General features: G+C 40.2%; 1 protein-coding gene across 4 annotated transcripts in view; it reads left to right on the forward strand.

Moving 5' to 3' along the window:
• Positions 1–21,326, forward strand: part of CRACR2A (calcium release activated channel regulator 2A) — a 78,832-nt gene that overhangs the window by 38,898 nt on the left and 18,608 nt on the right. For 3 of the 4 annotated variants that reach the window (XR_015260152.1, XM_086759197.1, XM_086759189.1), the window contains exons 7-13: positions 2,495–2,590; positions 9,371–9,558; positions 10,849–10,920; positions 13,044–13,089; positions 13,890–13,981; positions 15,316–15,643; positions 20,996–21,128. Coding sequence is in view for 3 of the 4 variants with exons in the window: in XM_086759197.1 (XP_086615323.1) it covers positions 2,495–2,590; positions 9,371–9,558; positions 10,849–10,920; positions 13,044–13,089; positions 13,890–13,981; positions 15,316–15,643; positions 20,996–21,128 (955 nt within the window). In the remaining variant the exon portion in view is untranslated. Of the gene's footprint in view, positions 1–2,494; positions 2,591–9,370; positions 9,559–10,848; positions 10,921–13,043; positions 13,090–13,889; positions 13,982–15,315; positions 15,644–20,914; positions 21,129–21,326 lie in introns of all 4 variants that reach the window. The other variant, XM_086759184.1, reaches the window with a different exon arrangement.

The raw sequence follows: 21,326 nt of genomic DNA on the forward strand, positions 1-21,326 counted from the left end.
GTTTTATACTCATTCTGGGTGTGAAATGAAAGCCCACAAAATGTATTTTACAGCAGAATAAAAAAAACCCATAATTTGCCTCACTGCTGCTTTTGTACTGATCCAGACTCTGTAGCTTCAAACTAAGTGATCTGTTGGATGAGAGAAGCATTGATGCCCTGTGCTTAGTGATTGACGTACAGTAGCAGCTGGCATTCTTTTGAAAGTCAACAGAACTACAGCCTCATTGTATAATCGATGCTGCTATAAGTCCAATTTCTGGTCACAATTAAGAAAAATGCTCTTTGAGGTTGATCAGGGCAGCACTAATCCTGTTCAGTTCTGCAGTCTCTGCTTTTGGGGAGAGCAACAGCAGATAAATAAAGTGATGGTAATTTCTGAAACCACCACAGCTATTGGCAAAATAAATGTAGTTCAGATTCTTTTATCACTGCCATCGTGCTTCCAGAACACCTGACAATAAGTTCCCTTTTCATACAAAGTCTCCTTTAAATCTGCTCTCCTGCTTTTATAGTCAGTTCGTTGGATTTTTCTGTCCTGTTTTTTTTTTCTCCTAAAACAAGGAAACTAACAAGAACTCCCAGTATGCTCCAGGAAAGAGTCATCTTAGAATCATTTAGGTGGGAAGGCACTTATGGTGCTCGTAACTTTCAAACTAGATTAGGTTGCTCAGGGACTTGTCCACTTGAGTTTTGAGTATGCAGATAGTGGAGATTCCACAGCTTCTCTGAGTGGCCTCGGACAGCCAATCATGAGCTGCTGGCTCAGACCTTTTTTTTTTCCTTGAAAGCAGTCATATAAATGAAACCAATATATGGTTTCAAACAACATATGATACACAAAATATTCCCAAAACTAGTTGATATCCATCAATTATTGCCTCCATTCTCAATCAAATATGATATCTAAAAAAAAATGTTTTGTGATCCAAATATATAAACTATTTTTTTTTTTGTTTCCTGACATAAAGTGCATTAGAGCAAAAAAAAGAGCCTTAATCAGCTGTCTAAGGAATCAATGTTTTCACTTGCCCCACAGGGTAGTGAACCTCATAAATTTCTAGTTTTTTTCCATTCCAAGCTGAGTGCAGGTTTTAGTAGTGGATGAGATTAACCCTTTATAGAAAGTTTGTATAGCAACTGAAGGATAAAAGCTATTTGTAACTTAGCCTGACAGCAGTTGTTGTGAAAGAAATGGTTTATGTGCTCTTAATAGTTGTCAGACACTCGAGAAGTATTGTTTCTTGGCATGACTAATTTGGGATTTGGGGAGATCTGACTGTTAAATTCTTTCTCTAATGTAAAGTCTCACTAAGACTAAAAGGGGAATTATTACGGCTTGAATGAAGAGCAGCTCTTGAAGAATACATTTAAAGAAATTGGTAAGATGCAAATAAGTACAAATTGTAGCTATTTACAATATTTGATATCCTGCTGACTGAAAGTTGTACAAAAGGGGCAGTTAGTCTGTCTTTTTTACTTGGCTATATATTCTTCCATGTAAGAAGCCAGTTAACTTGCATTTGATTACTCCATTACATGTGCTGCTGAACGGGAAAAGCATGAAGGAACCTCTGCTGTCTTGAGGAAATTTTTGTTTTTGTTTAGAGGCATTTTCCTGGGTACCTTAGAGAGTATAAGTCTGTTGTGGAGGAATAGGACAGATACTCAGCTGGTATGAACTGCTGGAACCTGATTTTACTTAGGGGAGGTCTGACAATTTGTCTCAGCTGAGGAGTGTCTGAAGGAGTAATAACAATATTAGACTGGGAGTTGCCAGTGACTGCAGGATACTTAGATAGTGGGCAGACTGATATAATTCCTAAGTGAATTCCAGAGCCTGAAGCTGAGATCACTTGCTTATACCAGTGGAAAATCTGTGACAAATAGTTGTTAGTGGTGGATTTTAAAGGTAGCAGGTATTGTTTCTTTTACTTCAACCTGAGTTGCTGTGCTGTTTGTCAGTAGCCTGTATCTCCCATATAAATCCTGATGTCTTGCATCTGAGTTACAGTATGACTCAATAATAATTTCAATTTGTCCACATCCGTCAGTGCATTCTCATCACTTCTCTGTGTCAGCTGTTTTCTGGTTCAGGAAACCAAATGTGCAGAAAGCTATTCACTTTTTTTCTCTTTTTTTTTTTTTTTTTTCCTGCTTGTTTAGCAGTCTGGAAATGGGAGGATTCATTTAAGTTGGGTGAGCTTCTAAGACTTGTGCCTAAGAACACTTCTGCCTCCACTTTGTAGACTTGATGCCTATTCATATGCAATCTGCACATTCTGTAGCAACTGCAGTCACTGAAGTTGCTGGTGTAGTCCAGCTCAGAAGTCTAGATTCATGAGTGGTACCATCCCTAAACTGAGTTCTGTTAGTAGCTTGTTATGTTCACTGTGAAAAGCTTGCCTATTATTTTCATGCCTGATTCTTTATAGCTCCTTCAGCTGATGAAATTGTGCTGTTCTGTTAATACATTTCCTCTTTGAATTTTGCAGGACACAGAGAGGTTTCAGTCCTACAGTCAAGAACTGCAGTGTAAGCTGCTGTCAAAAGAACAAGAACTGGAACAATTGGTTCAAAAACAGAAAAGGGTATTAACCAATATCCTTCACAGTTAAAACATAGGTCATTTTTATTTGTTCATATGATTTTCTTTAGGTACTATTCTAGGTCCTAAAAATGCAAGTTGGTGTGATGTGGTTCAGCCAAATTGTGACTGCAATTGTGTTGCTTTTGTGTCATGAGTGTTAGATATCTGAATGCATTTAAAGTGGAGTTATGACTGCTAAAGTTCTACGCATATGCATAGGAAAAATGTTAACCTCTATTTTTAAAGCAATTTTCCTTTTATATGATAAAATGAAAAAAAATGCTCCAGGTATTCTCCCCAGGTACTACGTTAATTTTATGAAAAGGTAGCAGAATTCCACTGCCTTCAATGTGCTGGGAAATGGCTTATTGCCCGACAGCCCAAGAGCAGAGAACAATGATTTGAATCTTAGAGTGTACGCTTTTGCTCTAAGCTTGTACCAGCTGCTCGTTTACTTGTTTTGGACTATTCAGCACTATGAACTTGAAATGCTTCCTCCTGAACAACCTGCTCCTGATACATCTCTCTGTGATAACAGTTTTATAGCAGTGTATGGTTCTCTTGCATAGTAACAACTTATCAAGTTCCTATATAAAAGCCTGATGTGTTTTACTTCTTAAAATGCATGGCCTGCTTGGGGAAGCAGAGTATTTCTGCATATGTAAACTTCCTGTGAAGAGTCTTCAAGGTCAGTGCATGGAAGACTAGAGACAGGGAAAGGGGGTAGCAATGGAATTTAAAGGGCTGAAATGGAATGCTGTGAAACCAACTCCCTCTGTAGAATATGTATATAAAATGAATGTAAAATTTATTTTCCTAGTAGCAGTGCTTGGGAGTGCCAATCCTGGGAAGTAGGAGGGAAGTAAGAGTGGAACAGAAGGAAGAGGAAAAATAAATATGAGGGCAGTTTTGTAGTTTTGTATAGTTTTTAGATCCTCTTCTGAGGAATGAATCCAGGTGCTGCTGAATCTGATGAGAATTGTAGGACTGTACTTGAGTAAGAGGGGAGACAAACCTCTAGTTTACTGTAACTGTGCAAGTTGAGCTGATGAGGATATAGGACTGAACTAAAAGGCCATTACATAGTTTAAATGAACTGCCTGATGTTAATTACCTTTGCTCAGTACCACTGTGAATCAGAATAGAAGTGGTTTTATGCAGGCTGTTTACCACATTGTAGCACTATAGTGAAATAATCTATACTTCAAAGATATCTGTGGGAGCACATAAATCAGACATTTTTTAGTCTGAAGCTAACTGCAAAAATATAATAAATTTATCATAATTTTGTAATGGTTATATTTTAATATTCTATCTTTTTTTAATTGGGTTTTTTGATGCTTTAAAGCTATGTTTAAAACTTAGTTATCAGCCACTAGTTCTGTAAAACCCTTTTCCTGTAGTTCTCTAAAATATATGTGTTCTAAATTTGGTATATAAGCGGAATAGCTTCTGTGGGTTTTTTTATACCAAATTTAGAACACATATTTTTTTAGAGAACTACAGGGAAAAAAAAGGTTACATGCAACTTTTAGCCTGGTCTAATCAGGTAGTATGGACAGCAGTATCAGGAAGTTTTGTCTTATGATTGTTGTCGACATTGCCTATTGTCTACTATTGCCAATAGAATTAATAACTTCTAATGATGTCATAAGTGAGATCATTTTGTTCAGATGATTGATGGTATTTTAAACTTTTGTGATTCAACCAGCTGATTAGTACCCATTGTCAATCTTATATGTGTGTGTGTTTGGTTTTTTTTTTTCCTGGTATAGCAGCCTAGCCTGTTTATTTGAATGCTTAACTGAGTATAGTTAGAGACAGGGTTTTGTACATATATTTTTCTAATTCTTAATGATAATCTCTGAGAGTTATTCTCATCTTTCCTCAGATGTGTTTTTGTAATACTATAACCTCACTCATTTTCTGGTATTACTCTTCATTCACCTAGATATCAAAGTGTGCTAGGTTAGCTTCCACCTGTCTAATGTTTGACTTATCCGGAGTGCTCTGTCACTTTCACCTCCTTGTCTTGCATGGAAATATTCTTTGATAATTAAATCTATTCTTGCAGAGAGTAATGGTAGCTTTGCTTAATTACAACTTCAATGCTTGATTATATAAGAGAACCTCTTGGGAGTAATACTTTTTTTTTTCTGAACTTCACTGATAAGTATTTTTATTTTCTTTAAAAAAGAAAAAAAATAAATACAAGGTAATTATTCCTGTGTTGAAAATTATTATAAAAAAACTATGAAAGAGAATTTTCAGACAAGACAAGTTCAATGTTGTTTCTGCTGACTTAGCCAGAGGGAGTCTCCCTTATGAGGATATTCTGCCTGGCATGACTGACATACTAATCTGATTCCATATTGACTGGCCTTCTGTAGGCCAAGATTCCTTTGGCTAGGCCTTTTTGCTGGCTACCATGATCTTGAATTGTCAGCTTGCTCTACATGGCTTAGATAAAGCACAAGACATTCTCAATAGTGTTCCTCAAGGGATATGGGATGGCATGTCTCAGAAGGAGGCACTGGGGACAGAGGATGTCCAGCAAAACATCTAGGGCACAGAACCTTGTATTAGGGGAAGACAGTAGATGTGGGCCAGGTAAAAAGCAGGAAAGTTACTGGGCTTCTCACATAAAATTGTGAGTTCTGTGCTGATTACAACCAGTGATCTTGTGATTCTGAGTGAGAGATCCATGAGAATATGGATCAGTAGCACTCAAAGAATGCAAATCAAGTTATGGGATTATTAATAAAGGCATAAAGAATGAAATAATCCCCAGCCTTATAACACTGTAGAAATGTTTCCTCTTTCAGGTTCACCTGAAATAAATAGGAAAAAAAAAAAAGAGATAAAAAATACAGAAAGGCTACTTAGATAAGAACAGAGGATGCACGGAGAGTGCCTAATGCCTCTGAGGGACAACAATAGCTGTCCTCAGCAATAGTTTTTTTGTATTGGACAATCCCAGTTCTTTACTTAATTTTAAAGTTGTGAGTTTTTCCTCCCATTTTACCTGTGATAATCCGTTAATTCTCTCTGCTCCCTAGATTTTCTTAAATGTGACTGTGTGCCATGGGTCTTTCCCAATCAATTTTCATCTACTTGATGACCATGGGAGCCAATTTGCAGCTCCCATAAGCAGCTAGAGCCTATAGGGTCTATGCCATTCTATACCATTCATCCACCTAATGAGTTATTCCACTGTATTGGGAGTTCTTTAAATGAATGCTTTAAAAGAAATGTTTGGCTTCAGTTAAAGGATTGAAGAGATACAGTGAAAGGAAGGAAGAAGCTCTGTGTTGCTATGAAATAACCCTTTCTCCTCTTGTTGTGTCCTGGGCTTTCAATATTATGAGCATCTACTCTTGAGCATAGTTTCAACATAGTTGTTTTTCTCACAAGTGTAAGCACCAAGACTTATAGCAAGTATTTCTAGCATCACTACCTATGATTCTGGGAGCTGATGATGGCTACCATTACAGTTACGTTTCCAGGCCAGTCTTTGTGTAAGTTTTTGGATTCTGTAAGTGAGATTTCTGCCTGCAGTTTCTTGCTCTTAAGCTTTCTGAAAGTTCATCTTTGTGTGGTAATTTTTTGCTTCTCCCAAATCTACTCCTCTGGATAAGAAAGTTTTGTCTTCCAGTACCTGAAGGATTTGGTCTTTTACTCAGAATAGTCAGCTTGAATTGTCATCTTGCTTAATTCTTCTTAATTCCAGCTTAATTCTGTCAAGAAATGGAAGCAATACTCAGGAACTGAAGTGATCTATTAATGTAAACCAACATTGCTCAGCAGTAATTTGATGCCCAGCTAGTCAGTGTTCCATATGAACTGTGAGACTGCTGAGGCTACAGTTCAGCAAATATGTTAGGCAGGTGCTGCTGCTGCTGAGGTAAGTGCTTCCACTCTACTCTTCTTCCTGACCTTTCTCAATCCCAGATAGAAAGTATTTTCTGCTTTTGTTTTGAACCTGAGCCTTAAGGTTGCATTCAAACCCAACACTAGAACAGCAGCAGTGTGGTGGAGCATGAACAGATTGGCAGAGCTGGGTAAGGACGGATTTTGGGTTGGGTGAGCTCTGCTTGTTGGAAAGTGCAAAATGAGAGTTCTAACAAAATCCTCCATTTGAACTGGTATTATTGTAATACTCCTAGAACATTTTACATCCCTTAAAATGCAAAATGCGTACTGGTAAAATAAAAAAGCTTTTCTATTTTCAGGTCAGCAGTGCCTTCCCTAATATGAAGTGGACTAATTTTAGTCTACTTAACTTTTTCTCTGTCATCTTAATTTGCTCAGTTAGCCAGGGAGAAGCAGCTGGAACTTCTTTGTGTACTAGAAACCACTGTCATCTGCTGTTATCTGTTTCCCAGGGAAGGTGTATCTTTCCTTTGTATATGCTTTGGAGAGTGAATATAAAAGTGAATTAAAAAGCTCTAATTCACACTTCTTGGTAGATTTAGCTGAGATGGCAGAAAAGTTACTGCTTATTGATACTACTGGGGATGGGAAGGTTTATCAGCCTCCTCCTACTAGTGATACAGTAGCCTACGAGGACAGGTGCTATGCTGGACTTTGTTCTCACCAACAAGGAGAGGCTGGTGAGGAATGTGGAGCTCAAGGTCAGCCTTGGCTGCAGTGACCATGACATGGTGGAGTTCAAGATCCTTAGGGCAGTGAAGAGGGCATGTAGCAAGCTCTCTACCCTGGACTTCAGGAGGCATACTTTGGCCTCTTCAGGGATCTGCTGGGCAAAGTACCATGGGATAAAGCCCTGGAGGGAAGAGAGGCTCAAGCAAATTAGTTGATATTCAAGGAGCATCTCCTCCAATCTCAGAAGTTATGCATCCCGACAAGGAGGAAGTCAAGCAAAAACATCAGGAGGCCTGCATGGATGAACAAGGAGCTCCTGGACCAACTGAAAAACAAAAAGGAAGCCTACAGAGGGTGGAGGCAAGGACAAGTGGCATGAGAAGATTACAGAGAGATTGTCTGAGTGGCTAGGGATCAGGTAAGGAAGACTAAAGCCCTGACAGAATTAAATCTGGCCAGGGATGTCAAGGGCCTTTTGCCAGGCAGTCGACTGGGCCCGACTCAGTCCAGCCCGGCTGCAAGAAGTGGAAAGGAGATGAGAAGTGAATAAGATGTAAAAAAGATCCTGAGAGACATCTACCAGCCTGTTGTGAGGAACGGCTGCAGACGCCAAGGTCAGTTCAGAAGTGAGGGGGAGGAGTAATGCAGCTCCTGGCCAAGATTCCCCTGCAGCCTGCGGTGACGACCATGGTGGAGCAGGTTGTCCCCCTGCAGCCCATGGAGGTCCACGGAGGAGCAGAGATCCACTTGGAGCCCGTGAAGGACCCTGTACCGGGGGAGGTGGATGCCTGAAGGCGGCTGTGGCCCGTGGAGGGCCCGCTGGGACAGCTGTTCTGAAGGGACTGAACTCCGTGGAAGAGATGATCCACGCCGGAGCAGTTCCACAAAGGACTGTGGAGTAGGGGTGGGACCCCACAACGGAGCAGGGGAGGAATGCGAGGAGTTCTTCCCCCAACCATGAAGCAGCGGCGTGAAACAACATGTGATGAACTGACCGCAACCCCCATTCCCTGTTCCCCGCTGTGCCGCTCGGGAGGGGAAGGTAGTAGAGATAATGTTAAGCTTGGGAAGAGGGAGGGGTGGATGGAGGTTATCTTGTTCTCTGTCTCATTATCCTGCTGTTTGTAGTAATAAATGAATAGTTTTCCCCAAGTCGAGTCTGTTTTGCCCGTGATCGTAACTTTAAGGATTTTCTCCCTGTCCTTATCTCAAACCTCGAGCCGTTTTTCCTTATATTTTCTCTCCCTGTTCTCTCAGAAGGTGGGGGGAGTGAGAGAGAGACTGCGTAGTCTGGTCCGATTGGGGCTGAACTACGACAGGAGGATGTGGACCTGTTGGAGTGAGTCCAGAGGAGGGCCACAAAGCTGATCAGAGGGCTGGAGCACCTCTCCTATGGAGACAAGCTGACACAGTTGGGGTTGTTCAGCCTGGAGAAGGCTCCAGGGAGACGTTATAGCAATCTTCCAATACCTAAGGGTCCCTATAAAAAAGATGGGGAGAAACCCTTTAGCAGGATCTATTCTGATAGGACAAGGGTTAATGGTTTTAAAGTAGAAGGAGGTAGATTCAGATTCAACATTAGGAAGAAATTTCTTACAATGAGGGTGGTAGAACACTGGAACAGGTTGTTCAGAGAGGTGGTAGATGCCTCATCCCTGGAAACACTCAAGGCCAGGTTGGATGAGGCCCTGAGCAACCTGATCTAGTGGAAGATGTCCCTGCTTCTTGCAGGGGGATTGGACTAGATGGCCTTTAAAGGTCCCTTCCAACCCTAACTGTTCAATGATTCTACCAGATTTATGTCTAACAGTTTTTAGGGAGAACTCTGAATTGCTCTGTGTAGACCTTCTCGTTGTGGGAAATTGTCTGAAATAGCCATTGTGAATACCAACGAAGTATGCTGATCTGTTCTCTTAACACCTTTTTTGTTTTTTCCTGGTGCATTTTTGAACTGGATGACATTAATTCATAGAGTGCAATGGCTTTGATTTTGTGTAACATAATTATGTCTGTACACAGAGCAGTGGAAGAGCACCATATGTATTTTATTCATATGTTAGCTTTGATCGAAATAGGTTCCCTATTCAACTAACCTCTAAGACTTGAATTGAAAGCCTCAAAACTAAGATGCCTCAGTTAGTTATAGTACTTTCAGTTCTCTTTTCTTCCATCCCAGTTAGAGCAGCAATGTACAGAACTTCTCAGTGGCAAAGAAGAAACCAAAGTAGAGAACATCAAGCTCAAGCTGACTAACCAGGAGCTGCTGAGCGACCTGGAGAGAATATCTCATGAACTGAGCCTGGCTCAACAACAGTTACAGGTGCTTCAGGAGGAAGCATCAAGACTACATGAGGAGAAGGAAGTGTAAGTCTCCAGCTGCAGTGGTTCTAGTGCATTTGCTTAGTGTGCCAGTGAGCCTCCTTCTCAGGGTATTCAGTGCTGTGATTTAAATTTTTGTCACAAGCGGAAACCACCAGCCAATCCAAGTGCAGTTCTAGTCATTTTTCCCCAGGTAATTCAGCACGTTTTCTGTAGCGTATCTGGCTTCTACAGAATCTTTTGCTATTGCAGAATATTAGATCAAATGTCATATTCTTTTTCTGTTGAACTTTCTCCCAAATTCTACTTAGTTATTACCAATTTAATTTTTTTGAGGGAATAAATAATGAACTTTGTTGATAAGTGATTTTTGAAGAACAGTCACTGTGTTTAGAACGCTATTTTTAAGTTTGTACGTTTGATGTGTGTTTTGGAAGTAGATAGTAGAAATATTCCTCCTCAAGGTGGTTTGTTTCCTCTTTGAGGCCTCTCTTTTCAGATCCAAAGCAAAGACTGTGGAATGATCTAGTTTTAAAGCTACAGAGGAAATCTGCCCAGTGGTCAGTACTGCTGCATTTACATGTAAATGCAGTACTGCTGCATTTACAAAGCACTTTGGATTCAATAGTGTTTTATGGAATTAGAGCTCAGCCCTTCTCAACTGCACCTGCAGTGTTGCTTTAAACATCTGAATCAGTCTGGTAAGACCTGAGATGTTGAAGCAGGTGTAATGTTCAGACTGTGCATGGGAAGAACTTGAGACTTCGCTGCAAGGCAAAAAACATTTAAGGCCAGACACCAAGTTGCATTAAGTCAAAGGAAACGGTGTAAATCTGATGTGAAAATCTGAGACACCGTGTCCAATGTTTAAGGCTGCAAAACTGTTAAAGTCAAGAACTGAAAAGGAATTGTAGGGAATGTAGATGTATGAGCCTAACATGGTTCCAGCAGCAAGATAAACTCTAATTTTGGCTAAAATGTTACATAGTCTTCAGTGGGCATAAGTGAGAAGGATTTCAGCAGTATATTTCCTCTGAATGATGCAAGTGTCAATATCAGTGTATATTAAGCTCTCTGGGTGAAGAAATTATGAAGCTCAATTTTTTTTAAAAAGAATCTCTACTCCTTCCTCTGCTAACTCAAACTGTTGTGGTGCTGCGGTACTCTGGGCCTTATAGTGAATAAACTCTTTTAAAATTAGTAACCATTCATGCAAAATAAAGTCTACAGGTTTAGAGAAGCTGAAATTTCAAATGTGGATATTCCTAGGGGGAAGCATTTTAGCATTATTGTTACCATGGTTAGAACAATTTTATTTATTTCTTTTCACTACAGGGAGGTGTACCGAGTGACAGAAACCTTACAAAGAGAGAAGTTGGGACTTCTGAAGCAGATGGATTTTTTAAGGTAATGTAGACCTTACATTCGAGAACTTCTTGCATCATTCTAAAGAGGTACATTAAAGGATGAAATTATACTGGGATATGTACTGGGTGTAGATGTCTAAGTGTTGGTAGTGGGGCACTGGAAGTGTGACATCTGTGCCAGACAGGAGAGGCCAGGGCTGCCCCATGCCAGCTCCAATGGACCCATCACAGAGCACAGTTGAGCCCCTCAGCCAAGATGGTGGTGCCTCTGGGGAAGTGTGTGTAAGAAAGGGTAGAAAACACTGTGCAGTAGTTGAGAGAAAGGAGTGAGGAAAAAGCATGTGAGACACCAAGGTCAGTGAGGATGTGATGGGGAGGAGGTGCTCCAGGCACTGGAGGAGAGATCCCTGCAGCCTGTGCAGAGCCCATGCAGGAGCAGGCTCCTGGTAGGAGCTATGGCCCATGGAAAGGATCTGTGCTGGAGCAGTTTGTGAAGGACTAAGCTGTGGGAGGGAACCCGCACTGGACTAAGGGAAAAGTGCAAGGAGGAAGAAGCAGCAGAGAGGAGCTGTTGTGGACTGACCACAATTCCCCCATTCCCCATCCTCCTGTGCCACTTGGGGTTGAGAAGGAGGTATGAGTCGCAAGTGCGGGAGTGAAGTTAAATCTGGGAAAAAGGAGGGGTGGGGAGAAGGCAATTTTAGTTTTGTCTTTGTTTCTCATCATCCTGCAGTTGAGTCTGTTTTGTCTGTGATAGTAGCTGGTAAGCAATCTTCCTGGCTTTATCTTGACCCACAGGCTTTTCCACCTTATTTTCTTGTTGAGGAGGGGGAGTCAGAGAATGGCTGGGTGCACATCTGGCAGCCAGCCAAGGTCAACCCACCACAGGATAATGATAGAAAAGACAGTAAAAATGGTTACTGTGTGCAAGCCCCATTCTTGCACACAGTAGAAGGCAGTACACATAAGATTTGCTTTGTATGGCAATTTGGTGTTATAGGACAATCTCTGTTCCAAAAGTCAAATGTGAAATAAAACAGTGGGGAAGTGTTCTAAGCTGGTTCTCTGGTGGAAGCCTGGCCACAGGAGACTTGAAGCTTACTAAAAAGCTCTGCTGTTTCTAAAGTGACGGGAGTACAGCCAAAACAAAAATTCTTTCCCCAAAATGTTTATTTGTAAATTTACATAAAAATATAGTTAGCTAATTTTCTCTGTAACATTTCTGTATTGATAGACTTCAAAGTCTGGTGTTGTGTTCAGACAACTGTAACCCTCTTCTTAATGTGCAGCAATGTTAGTTTCTGTTTGCTTAGTGGTGAGTTTGCTTGCCTGTACTTGCCTATAGGCCTTAATTCACTGAATTTTCCTTGAGGAGGCCTCATTTTAAGTTACCTAAAAAGCTCCCATGCTTGAGGAAAGGCTCTTTGCAGTGTGTTTACCATGGGCCACTCCATCTGGTATGATCTTGCCTGCTGCTGGTAATGCGGCTATAGACAGAAACATCTGACAGCAGAGGTTGTTTCTGTTCACCAAGACTGTAATGGCTGCTTGGTCTCTTTTGTGGCCAGGCCAGCAATAGATGGAGAGAATGAACGATGCAGTAAGAAGTTGTGTTGTCAGATCTGACCAGAGGTGGCTGATTGCCTGGAGTCTCCATTTCTTGATGAATGGAAGATGGGTGTTTTCCTAGGGAGACTTTTCCATGACAGCCACAACTGTAGCTCTCAGAGAGACATAATGGGCCTGCACAACTGTCACCAGATTAATAGAGATAGTGTTCATTACACCCTCTCCACATTAAGAAGTTACCTTTACTGTGAAAAGCTTTAAATGTTCGAATTTAGAGTAAGTGAAGGCATATTGACCAGAACTGATTTCTATGTGTTAAGGCATTTGTTGTGATAAACTACAGAATGAGAGTCAGATGCCAGGTGGCTTTAATCAGCATAGCCCTACTGGAGATTCAATGGCCCAAACAGTGAACTGGCTGTGGTGAGAATATAAATAAAGCACGATCAATGGTGGAGATATGCCAAATTAGAGTGCATTTGTCTTGCCTTTTACACTGCCAATTGTCCAGTCTGTCTGATAATGTTGAGTAGAAATGTCAGCAGTTCTATATACTTGGCCTCAGCATTTCTTTTATTTGTATTCTCTTTGTAGGGAGAGGAACAAACATCTCAAAGATGAACGTGACATATTTTTACAGGTGAACAACTATTACTTTCAAACCCAATGTTGAGGGGTATCAAACAGTCTCAAAAGAAGGGGATCAGAAGTCTGTGCAGGGGACAGACTCTTGTGTTACTTAAATCTTGCCCCATTCTTAATTTATATTGTCTTTTTTTCTCACTTGAGAATATGATTTTTAAATTTGTTGAGCAATTTTAAGAGCTACATTTTTAGAGTTATAAAGTTGGAGCTATCTTGATGGAGATAAATGTATTTTGGAAGAAGCTAAGCATGCAATCATGAGAGAACAAAATAACCTAAAAATTGAACAATTAAATTGTGTTAATCTGTTCAGTCAAGAGTAGCTAATATCCTGAAACATTTATACAATAGTACAATAATCTGAGGACTTGAATCAGTACCTGAATACCTGTCAGTACTGGGTAAGGACAGATCACATCACATTAACTAAAACGCCCCAGAAGTACCCTGGCTTAAGGATACTGAGGCCACTTACTTTACACTTGTTTGTGTTCTTATTCCTACAAGAAGCTGCTAGTGCAAACCAGCATATATTTAGTGACTTCTTTTTGTGACACTATGCTGTTTTATTGTGCTCCACTTAGTTTACAAAGAAGATGAATTCTTGCAGGATCTGGAGTGTCTGTGCTCTGATTTTTTATCAATCAGTATTTTGAAGCATTTATACCTCTAAGATTTTTTCTGCAATTTTTTTTCTTTCATATTCGATGCATTATTTAAGCATTAGAAATGAAGGCAGTTAACCACAGTGAATGACAAGAGTAAATTAGTAAGACATATTCTGTATTTCTGCAGAAATGCAAAACAAGTGTTCCAAAAGCCATCTGGAAGCAGAGATCAGGGTCTGTCATTGGGAAATACATAGAGGGCAAGATGCTGCCTAGTAGGTAAGAACTTTTTTTCATATGTTCTCTGTTTGAGCGCGATGAGGATTATAGAAAGATGTGAAATGTTTTCTTTCTGATACTTTTGGACTTTTCAAAGCATATATTTCTAAAGTGTCTATCACTGTAAGATTATTGTGCAGTTTAAGAAATTTGGAAATAAAGAGACGAATGGAGACACAAAAGCTGGCTCATTACCCTATGCTGATGTGGTACAATATCCTTGGTAACTTGCTGAAAGAATATACCTCCTCCCCTCTCATTGTGGAGGAGAGCAGTCCTGTTGTAAAGTATAAGATGTGGAACTAGTAAAACATAGAGACTTTAATTCTCAACCATGTGGTTGTAAACTTGAAATCAACAGGAACAAGATAGTGATCTCAGTGAAACCCTAACTTGTTTCCTTTGAGAGAAGAGGAGCTGGAAAGAAGACTAGTATTTCACTTTGAAATAGCAGCTAAGACAATCTCACTGCAGGCACAAAGTTAAGAAGTGTAAGGAGGGAAAGCTTTCAGAGACATGGTTTAGTATGTTTCAGTATTGAGAAGTGGAGCACAATTGACAAAAGCAATTGTCGTGCAAAAGTAATAGAAAAATTTAGGTGGGAAGAACCTCTGATGTCTCTAGTCCAATCTCCTGCTCAAACAGGGATAACTCCAAAACTAGAAAAGGTTGCTCAGGGACTTATTCTGTTGAGTTTCTGAACATCTGGATGGAGGTCCCACAGTCTCTTTGGGCACCCATTCCCTTGCTGCCCCCGTCTCATGAAGAAATTTTGTTCCCTGTATCAAGTCATCATTTCTCTTATTGCGACTTGCATCTGTGGTCCCTGTGCACATCTGAGAAGACTCAATCTGTTTTATCTACACTCACTCTCCTGTTGAATCCCCACTTAGCCTTTTTTTTATCCATTTAAACAAACCCATCTCCCTCCTACCTGCTAAAGAGAGAATTAGATCACACATAGAAAGGGTCTGGGTTGGGGTGTTGTTTCATTCTTCCACAACAGAGAGGAGAAGGGAGTAGGAAATCACAGTAGAGCAATTTACTTTAGCTATTCCATGAGGTTAGAAATGAAGCTAATCTTATGTTTTGTATTCTGGTTCAGGTTTTCCCCGTAAGTTATTAGCTTTCCCCATGATGCTTATAATTATCAAGCACACTATATATATACATACACACACATTGTATGATGACTTTTCAGTAGACATTAGACTGAATCTACTGCTGTGAGCAGTAAAAAACACAAAAGATTAAATTCAGTTGCACTAGAATAAAACAAAAGGAATCCAGGTCTAGTATATTTTTGTGATGTACTTACTTTTTTCTCTGTCTAGCCAATCATTTGAAGAAGATGATGCTTTCAGTAACTCAAAGAGAAGGAATTCTGCTGGATTAAATGGAGTTCTCTCTGTAGACCCTGATGCTGGAGCCACTGAAGGAATATCTAAAGCATTGCATCTCCAAAGAATAATATCAATTGAGGAAGATCACCTACCCCAGCTTCTTGACAGGCTGGTTGAAACGCAGCAGAACAGATGGACTGGAGAAGATGAGAATACTTCTTCTGATATGGAAATGGATAAGAAAAACATAGAACAATCAGTGGAACATTTACCGTCATCTTCTAGAGAGCAGCCTGTACGGAAGGAAACACTGTCAAATGTAAGGAGGCACAGGGGACTTCATCTTGAGTACTGTGTGCAGTTTCAGGCCCCACCATTTAAGAAGGTTGTTAAGATCCTTGAATGCGTCTGGAAGAGGACAACAAAGCTGTTGGGAGGGCTGGAAGTAATGTCCTCTGAGAAGTGTCTAAGGATTCTGGGTTTGTCCAGTTTGGAGAAAAGGAGGCTGAAGGGTGACCTTATTGCTCTCTGCAGCTTCCTGAGGAGGGGAAGTGGAGAGGGAGGTGCTGATCTCTTCTCCCTGGTATCCAGTGATAGGATGCATGGGAATGGCTCAAAGCTGCGGTAGGGAAGGTTTAGACTTGACATTAGGAAGCATTTATTTACCAAGAGGGTGGTCAAACACTGGAACAGGCTTCCTAGAGAGGTGGCCGATGCCACATGCCTGTCAGTGTTTAAGGAACATTTGGACAATGCCCTTAATAACATGCTTTAACTTTTGGTGAGCCCTGAAGTGGTCAGACAGTTGGACTACGGGATTGTTGTACCTTCCTTCCAGCTGGAACTATTCTGTTCTATTGTATTCTATTCTAAAGGACCTTGGAAAACATGAAATGGAGTTGAAGCGTAGTGCATTATTCTTAGAACCTAAAATTATTTCATTTTTTAAGTTAAAGCATGACAAATTAAGCCCTTACATGAATATGGACATAGAAATGTACTGCAGATAAATGTTGAAGGTGCAAAGAAGGGAACTCAGCCTAAAGGAGTGGTAACTGCAGGCAATGTGTGCATAGACTTATAAGAAGGACTGTTTAGGAAGAGTGAAGTTAAGCCTTGCAATGGATGAAGATCCACTGAAAGGCAGCAATTGTCTAAAAAAAAGGAAGCAAGTCTTTGTTTTTAAAGTTGGGGTTTTTTTTGCCAAAAAGTGACATTTCTCATATTCTGATACTTTTGAGTCAACTTTGGTAGTTGTTATGCTGTCTAAGAAAAAATGAGAGCAAATATCTTTACTTTTTAAATATTTTTTGAGAAGGCTTTTAATTAGCAAATTGAAATCCAGGGTTTTTTTCGGCTCTAGCTTGTATGTTAACAGTGAATTTACCATGCAGTAATAATCGTTAAAACAATATGGTGGAAGGTATATTTCTTTGGAGTCTAAAGTCCTTCTTGCACTGCCATTGCTTCAGAGCTAGGCTTGTTTTCTAATTTTAGTATAATTGTTAAGCATTACTCATTTTTAGATTCTTGAAGCATATATTTAAAAGATTAAAGTATAGGAAAAATGGGTATGCTTGCTCATAATTATATAGTTCTTTCAGAAGAAGCAAACATCTTAAAAATTATGATAGAATTGTGTCATGGTTACATAATAACTTCTAAATGGTACATTTTAATAGAAAGTCTAGGGCACAGAACAGAGCTTCATCCTTTGAAATGATTTAATACAATGCATACTTTTTGCTTGCTATATGACTTACTTTGTATCACATTTTCAAAGTATGGCATCATTGGACTTTAGGACAGCAAAAGCCAGGTAAGCCGTCAGATCCAGCTAGGACAAATCTGTCCTGCCTGCTCTGTTTTGGCAGTCATGCCCCTTGAAAGCACATCCTGTCAGCTGAGTAGGAAATGGGCATTCCTTCAGATCTTGTTTCTTATAATTCTTTTTTCCCCAAAACCAGCTGAGAGCAAGCAGGGAGGGGAGAGAAGAGATTATAAAATATCTCCTACCTGGTTGTTGAAAACATTTTGTTTCAGTTTCTAAAGAAACGTTGTGAAGGTAAACAAGAAGTTCATTTCCAAGGGTCACTTAGAACTGAGAATTCCATTCTCTCTTTTCTATGAAATGTCAGTGCCTTTGCCCAGCTCTTAGTTTGGGTTGTTTTTTTGCTTGTTTTTTAAAATTTAGTTTAAAAAAACCACATCAGAATACTCCTTTCTCATGAACTCTCTGTCTATGTGGCACTGAAATATGTGCGTGGTCCTGCATGGTCCTCTTGGCTTTCAGACTATGCCTGCTAAGGACTATTCAATTGATGGCATTCCATTGCTTAGGACAGTCTCTAGGCTGTGTAAGTGCCACTTTGTGTGAGTAGTGCTTCATCTCCTTCCATACACCAGCTGTAGTCTGATTAATTTCTCATACAACTTTGCATTTCCTAAGTGATGCCTCTTGGGATCATCACTTTTTGACTATAAGATTTAGACATCAGAAGTGATTGCATACTGATTCCCTCTCTTGGCAGTATGCTCCTCCTGAGCTAGGAGGAGTGGTATTCAATTAGTAAGTGTTTTCAGGGCAGCTCTACGTATAATCCTCAACAGGAGCTGAATAAAACTTCAGCAGGGAAAAGATAACTCCCTGCTTGCTGCATCATGAGTTATGAGATGTGAGTCTCAGGGCCATATGTCAACTAGACTTTCTTCTGCAGCCAGTCTTTGTCTCCCCGCGTCTTGCTGCTCAAAGGATCTGCAGTATAAAGCAGTGTAGGATCTAGAAATACTTGTGCAAAGGAGGCAGAATCGTTCTGTGCGATTGTTACCTATGTAGCTCACTCAGATATGAACTCTTGTCATTCTGTTTTGCACTAGGAAGGCAAAGGATCTGAGACAACTGATATTTTTAAATTCATTGCAATTTGTGTTCCTGTAGACTACATGGCTTTGTATTACTGCATTCCATGATCTCCTTGCTTACTATACTGAACTCAGGCTCTGTGTGAGGGATTTCAGATGATGGTCCGTGTAGGTCCACTGTAGGAGATTACACGCTGCACACATCTGTGAGAACGCGACCTTGGAGAGGGGAGCTAGGAGGGTTTTTATCTCGGCGAGGGGAGCTAGAGGGTTGTTATTGAGCAGTATGTTGTTGCTATCTGGGAACCGCTGTTAGCCAGCAGAGCACGTACTTGACAGGCCTTGTTGCATGCACTGGTCATGCGTGCATCAACTAGTTAGTACTCTTTCACTGAATCTGCTGAGGGTATTAACAGAGGCGGCTCAGGGCAGAGAAGAGGAGAAAGGATTCAGAGCACGCTCTACAAACAGGGGATGCCCTGAAGGTGCTGCGCCTACCTCCCTTCTCTGCTGTGACCTCGCTGATAATCCTCCTGCTCAGCGGTGTCTCTGGCTTAGTCAGGTTGGTAAGACTCTCATAAAGGGAAAACAATGTGCTAGTAACTGCTTATGCTAGGAACTGCCTATGCTAGTAACTGCTTATGCAAGGCTATAACAGAGCAATAAATTCTGTTGTGTTTTTGAAATATCATATGGTGGGTGATCTTTGTGCATAGGAATCCTATGAACACGGTTACAGGCTCCTAGCAGCTGGCATTAAGCCTTCATACTCACCATACATTCACTGTCATTTAGCTGCTAATCCTTTATGACCTCCTGCATCTTACAGGCAAGTAGAACCAATGTAAATTTTTTCTCCTTTTAGAAATGAACAAGTCCATTTCCATGAAAGGTGACTTCTGAAAGTGTCTAAGAATTTTCAGCAGTACATGAAGCCAGCAACTGCTCTTTTATCTGAGAGTTAACAGTCAGGTAGAACATTTTTCTAAGTGGCTATGAAGCTGGAGTTAGCATAAGCAGAAATGTGATTGGGAAAACATCTGAGGGAGCCATAATGGAAATTAAAGCAAGATTTTCTGTCTAGAAAATGCAATTCCTGAGATGCAATTCCTCTCCCCTCTGTTCGTTCAATATGGAATATGAAACACTATATTTATACCTGCCTTCCTCCACATTTGTGTTAAATTGTACAAAAGCTAGGTATATTACTTGATGTGGCTACTGTTTCTATGAAGGCCACTTAAAAGACACAACAAGGGAAGACTTTTTCAGACTGCATTGTAAATGAAAGTAAATTTACATCCCACTGCTATTCCGTTTTCCCATCAGCACTTTGTTGAAGCAGACTATGAAGTAGCTTATCCCTTAATATAGTGTTCAGATACAGTTTTAGAATAAAGTTTTATTATTAAGGTTATTTTCATGATTGGACTTGATGCTACTTGACTGCCTATTATGTTAGGAGTTGAGCTGAAGGCCTTCGGTGTTTTTGAGTCTTAGTGCTACTGAGGTGTGTATGACCACCAGGGAAAAGGTATTTCAGGTCATGTAGTCCGTGTATTTAGTTACTGTTCTCAGAAGCACCTTGAAAATGTTGCCAGGCTGATGATTGTATGTTAACTTGTTTTATTTCCAAGAGCATGCAGACTAATAAGATGGGAATATACTGAAAATGTGCTTTATATAGATGTATACGTATTACTAGCGGCCTATAGTTGCAGTGGAGTTTAAGATTTTAAGAGAAAAGGAGAAGTCAACAATGAGATAAGAAACCTCTGTATAGTTGTAATGGGCTATTAGCCCAGCTCATGAAAGAGACATATTTTTGTCCCCAAAATTTACATCAGCGAATTAATTTTTTTCATACTAAGGAAGACAGCAGCTCGAGCTTTTGTTTACGTTTTTTTTTTTTTTCCCATCAAGTGCAGCTCTGTGTTGTTTCTGCTTCTTTCTGTCAGGCTTCAGTATATTTGTAGAAAACATTTGCAAGGCCAGACTTCAATGTCTCATTCAAAGTCAGTCAGTTCAGTTCTGATATCTTGAAGTCAACAGTTTCAGGAATTATGTACCTCAAATGGCTGGCAGAGGGCCTTTCCCTCCCTCCCCTTCCCTCCTCTCCTCTCCCTCCTCACAACCCCCGCCCCAACAAACTAATGCCAGAAGCATTCATGATCTTGCTCTCCTTCTGAAGCATGAAGAGCAAACTCACTATCTCCCTCTTCCTCCCCCACCTTTGCACAAAACAGGACAAGAGGCCAGCTAAGGCACCTCCTGCAAACCAGTTGATGCTACCGTGTTCTTCCTGAAGCAACTCCAATCTACATACAAAGGTCTTGACAACAATGACCTACTTGACAGAGGATTTAAATATTCTCTCTAGCATGCACTTAGCCTGCAGTAGACAGGATGTGGATAGGCAGAACAAATTGTGCTTCCTTCTGCTTAAAAACTAAATGACAGAAACATAGCTGAAGTAAAGCTTTATGGGTTTTGATTTGGAGGGATGAACATGAACAGTTTTCTTTTGGAATTTTTATGCATTTTTCAATGCAGTCAAGGTTCTTATTCAGTATACTTACAGAGCTCAGTCCAAATCACTGCACTTCAGATGATCTGGAATGATGCATGGTAAACATCTGAAATGCTGAGTTATTTTAAGAAATAGACTATTGCTTTATGAGTAATGGAAAACATGATAGGATAAATTCTCTTCTTTTTCCTATCTCAGTTAGCCTTCAAGACAAGGCAAATTTTAGAGGCAACAGGATTTATAGAACAGATGGAGACTAATGTTTGCTCTTACTTGAAGGAGGAGAGAATAAGCTCTGTCCCAGACTGCTTATTCAAGATTATATTTGTCGGCAATTCGAGTGTTGGAAAGACTTCATTCTTAAGGCGATTTTGTGAAGATCGTTTTTTCCCAGACACGGCTGCTACTGTAGGTAAGTTTAAGAAACACTATTATTATTATTTTTGTTCCAACCGTACTTAGCAGCTTCTTCTGAGATAAGACTCTGTGTTATAAAACAGAAACATGCAGATGTTGTAAAAGCCATTAACCAAAAGGAGAGTGTAACATGCAAACTGGGTTCTCCTAAACTGGGAAGCAGATAATTGGTGGAGAGGTTTCAGGGTGGATT

Source organism: Chlamydotis macqueenii, chromosome 1 (genome assembly GCF_036417535.1).
Source record: "Chlamydotis macqueenii isolate bChlMac1 chromosome 1, bChlMac1.mat, whole genome shotgun sequence".
NCBI lineage: Eukaryota > Metazoa > Chordata > Aves > Otidiformes > Otididae > Chlamydotis > Chlamydotis macqueenii.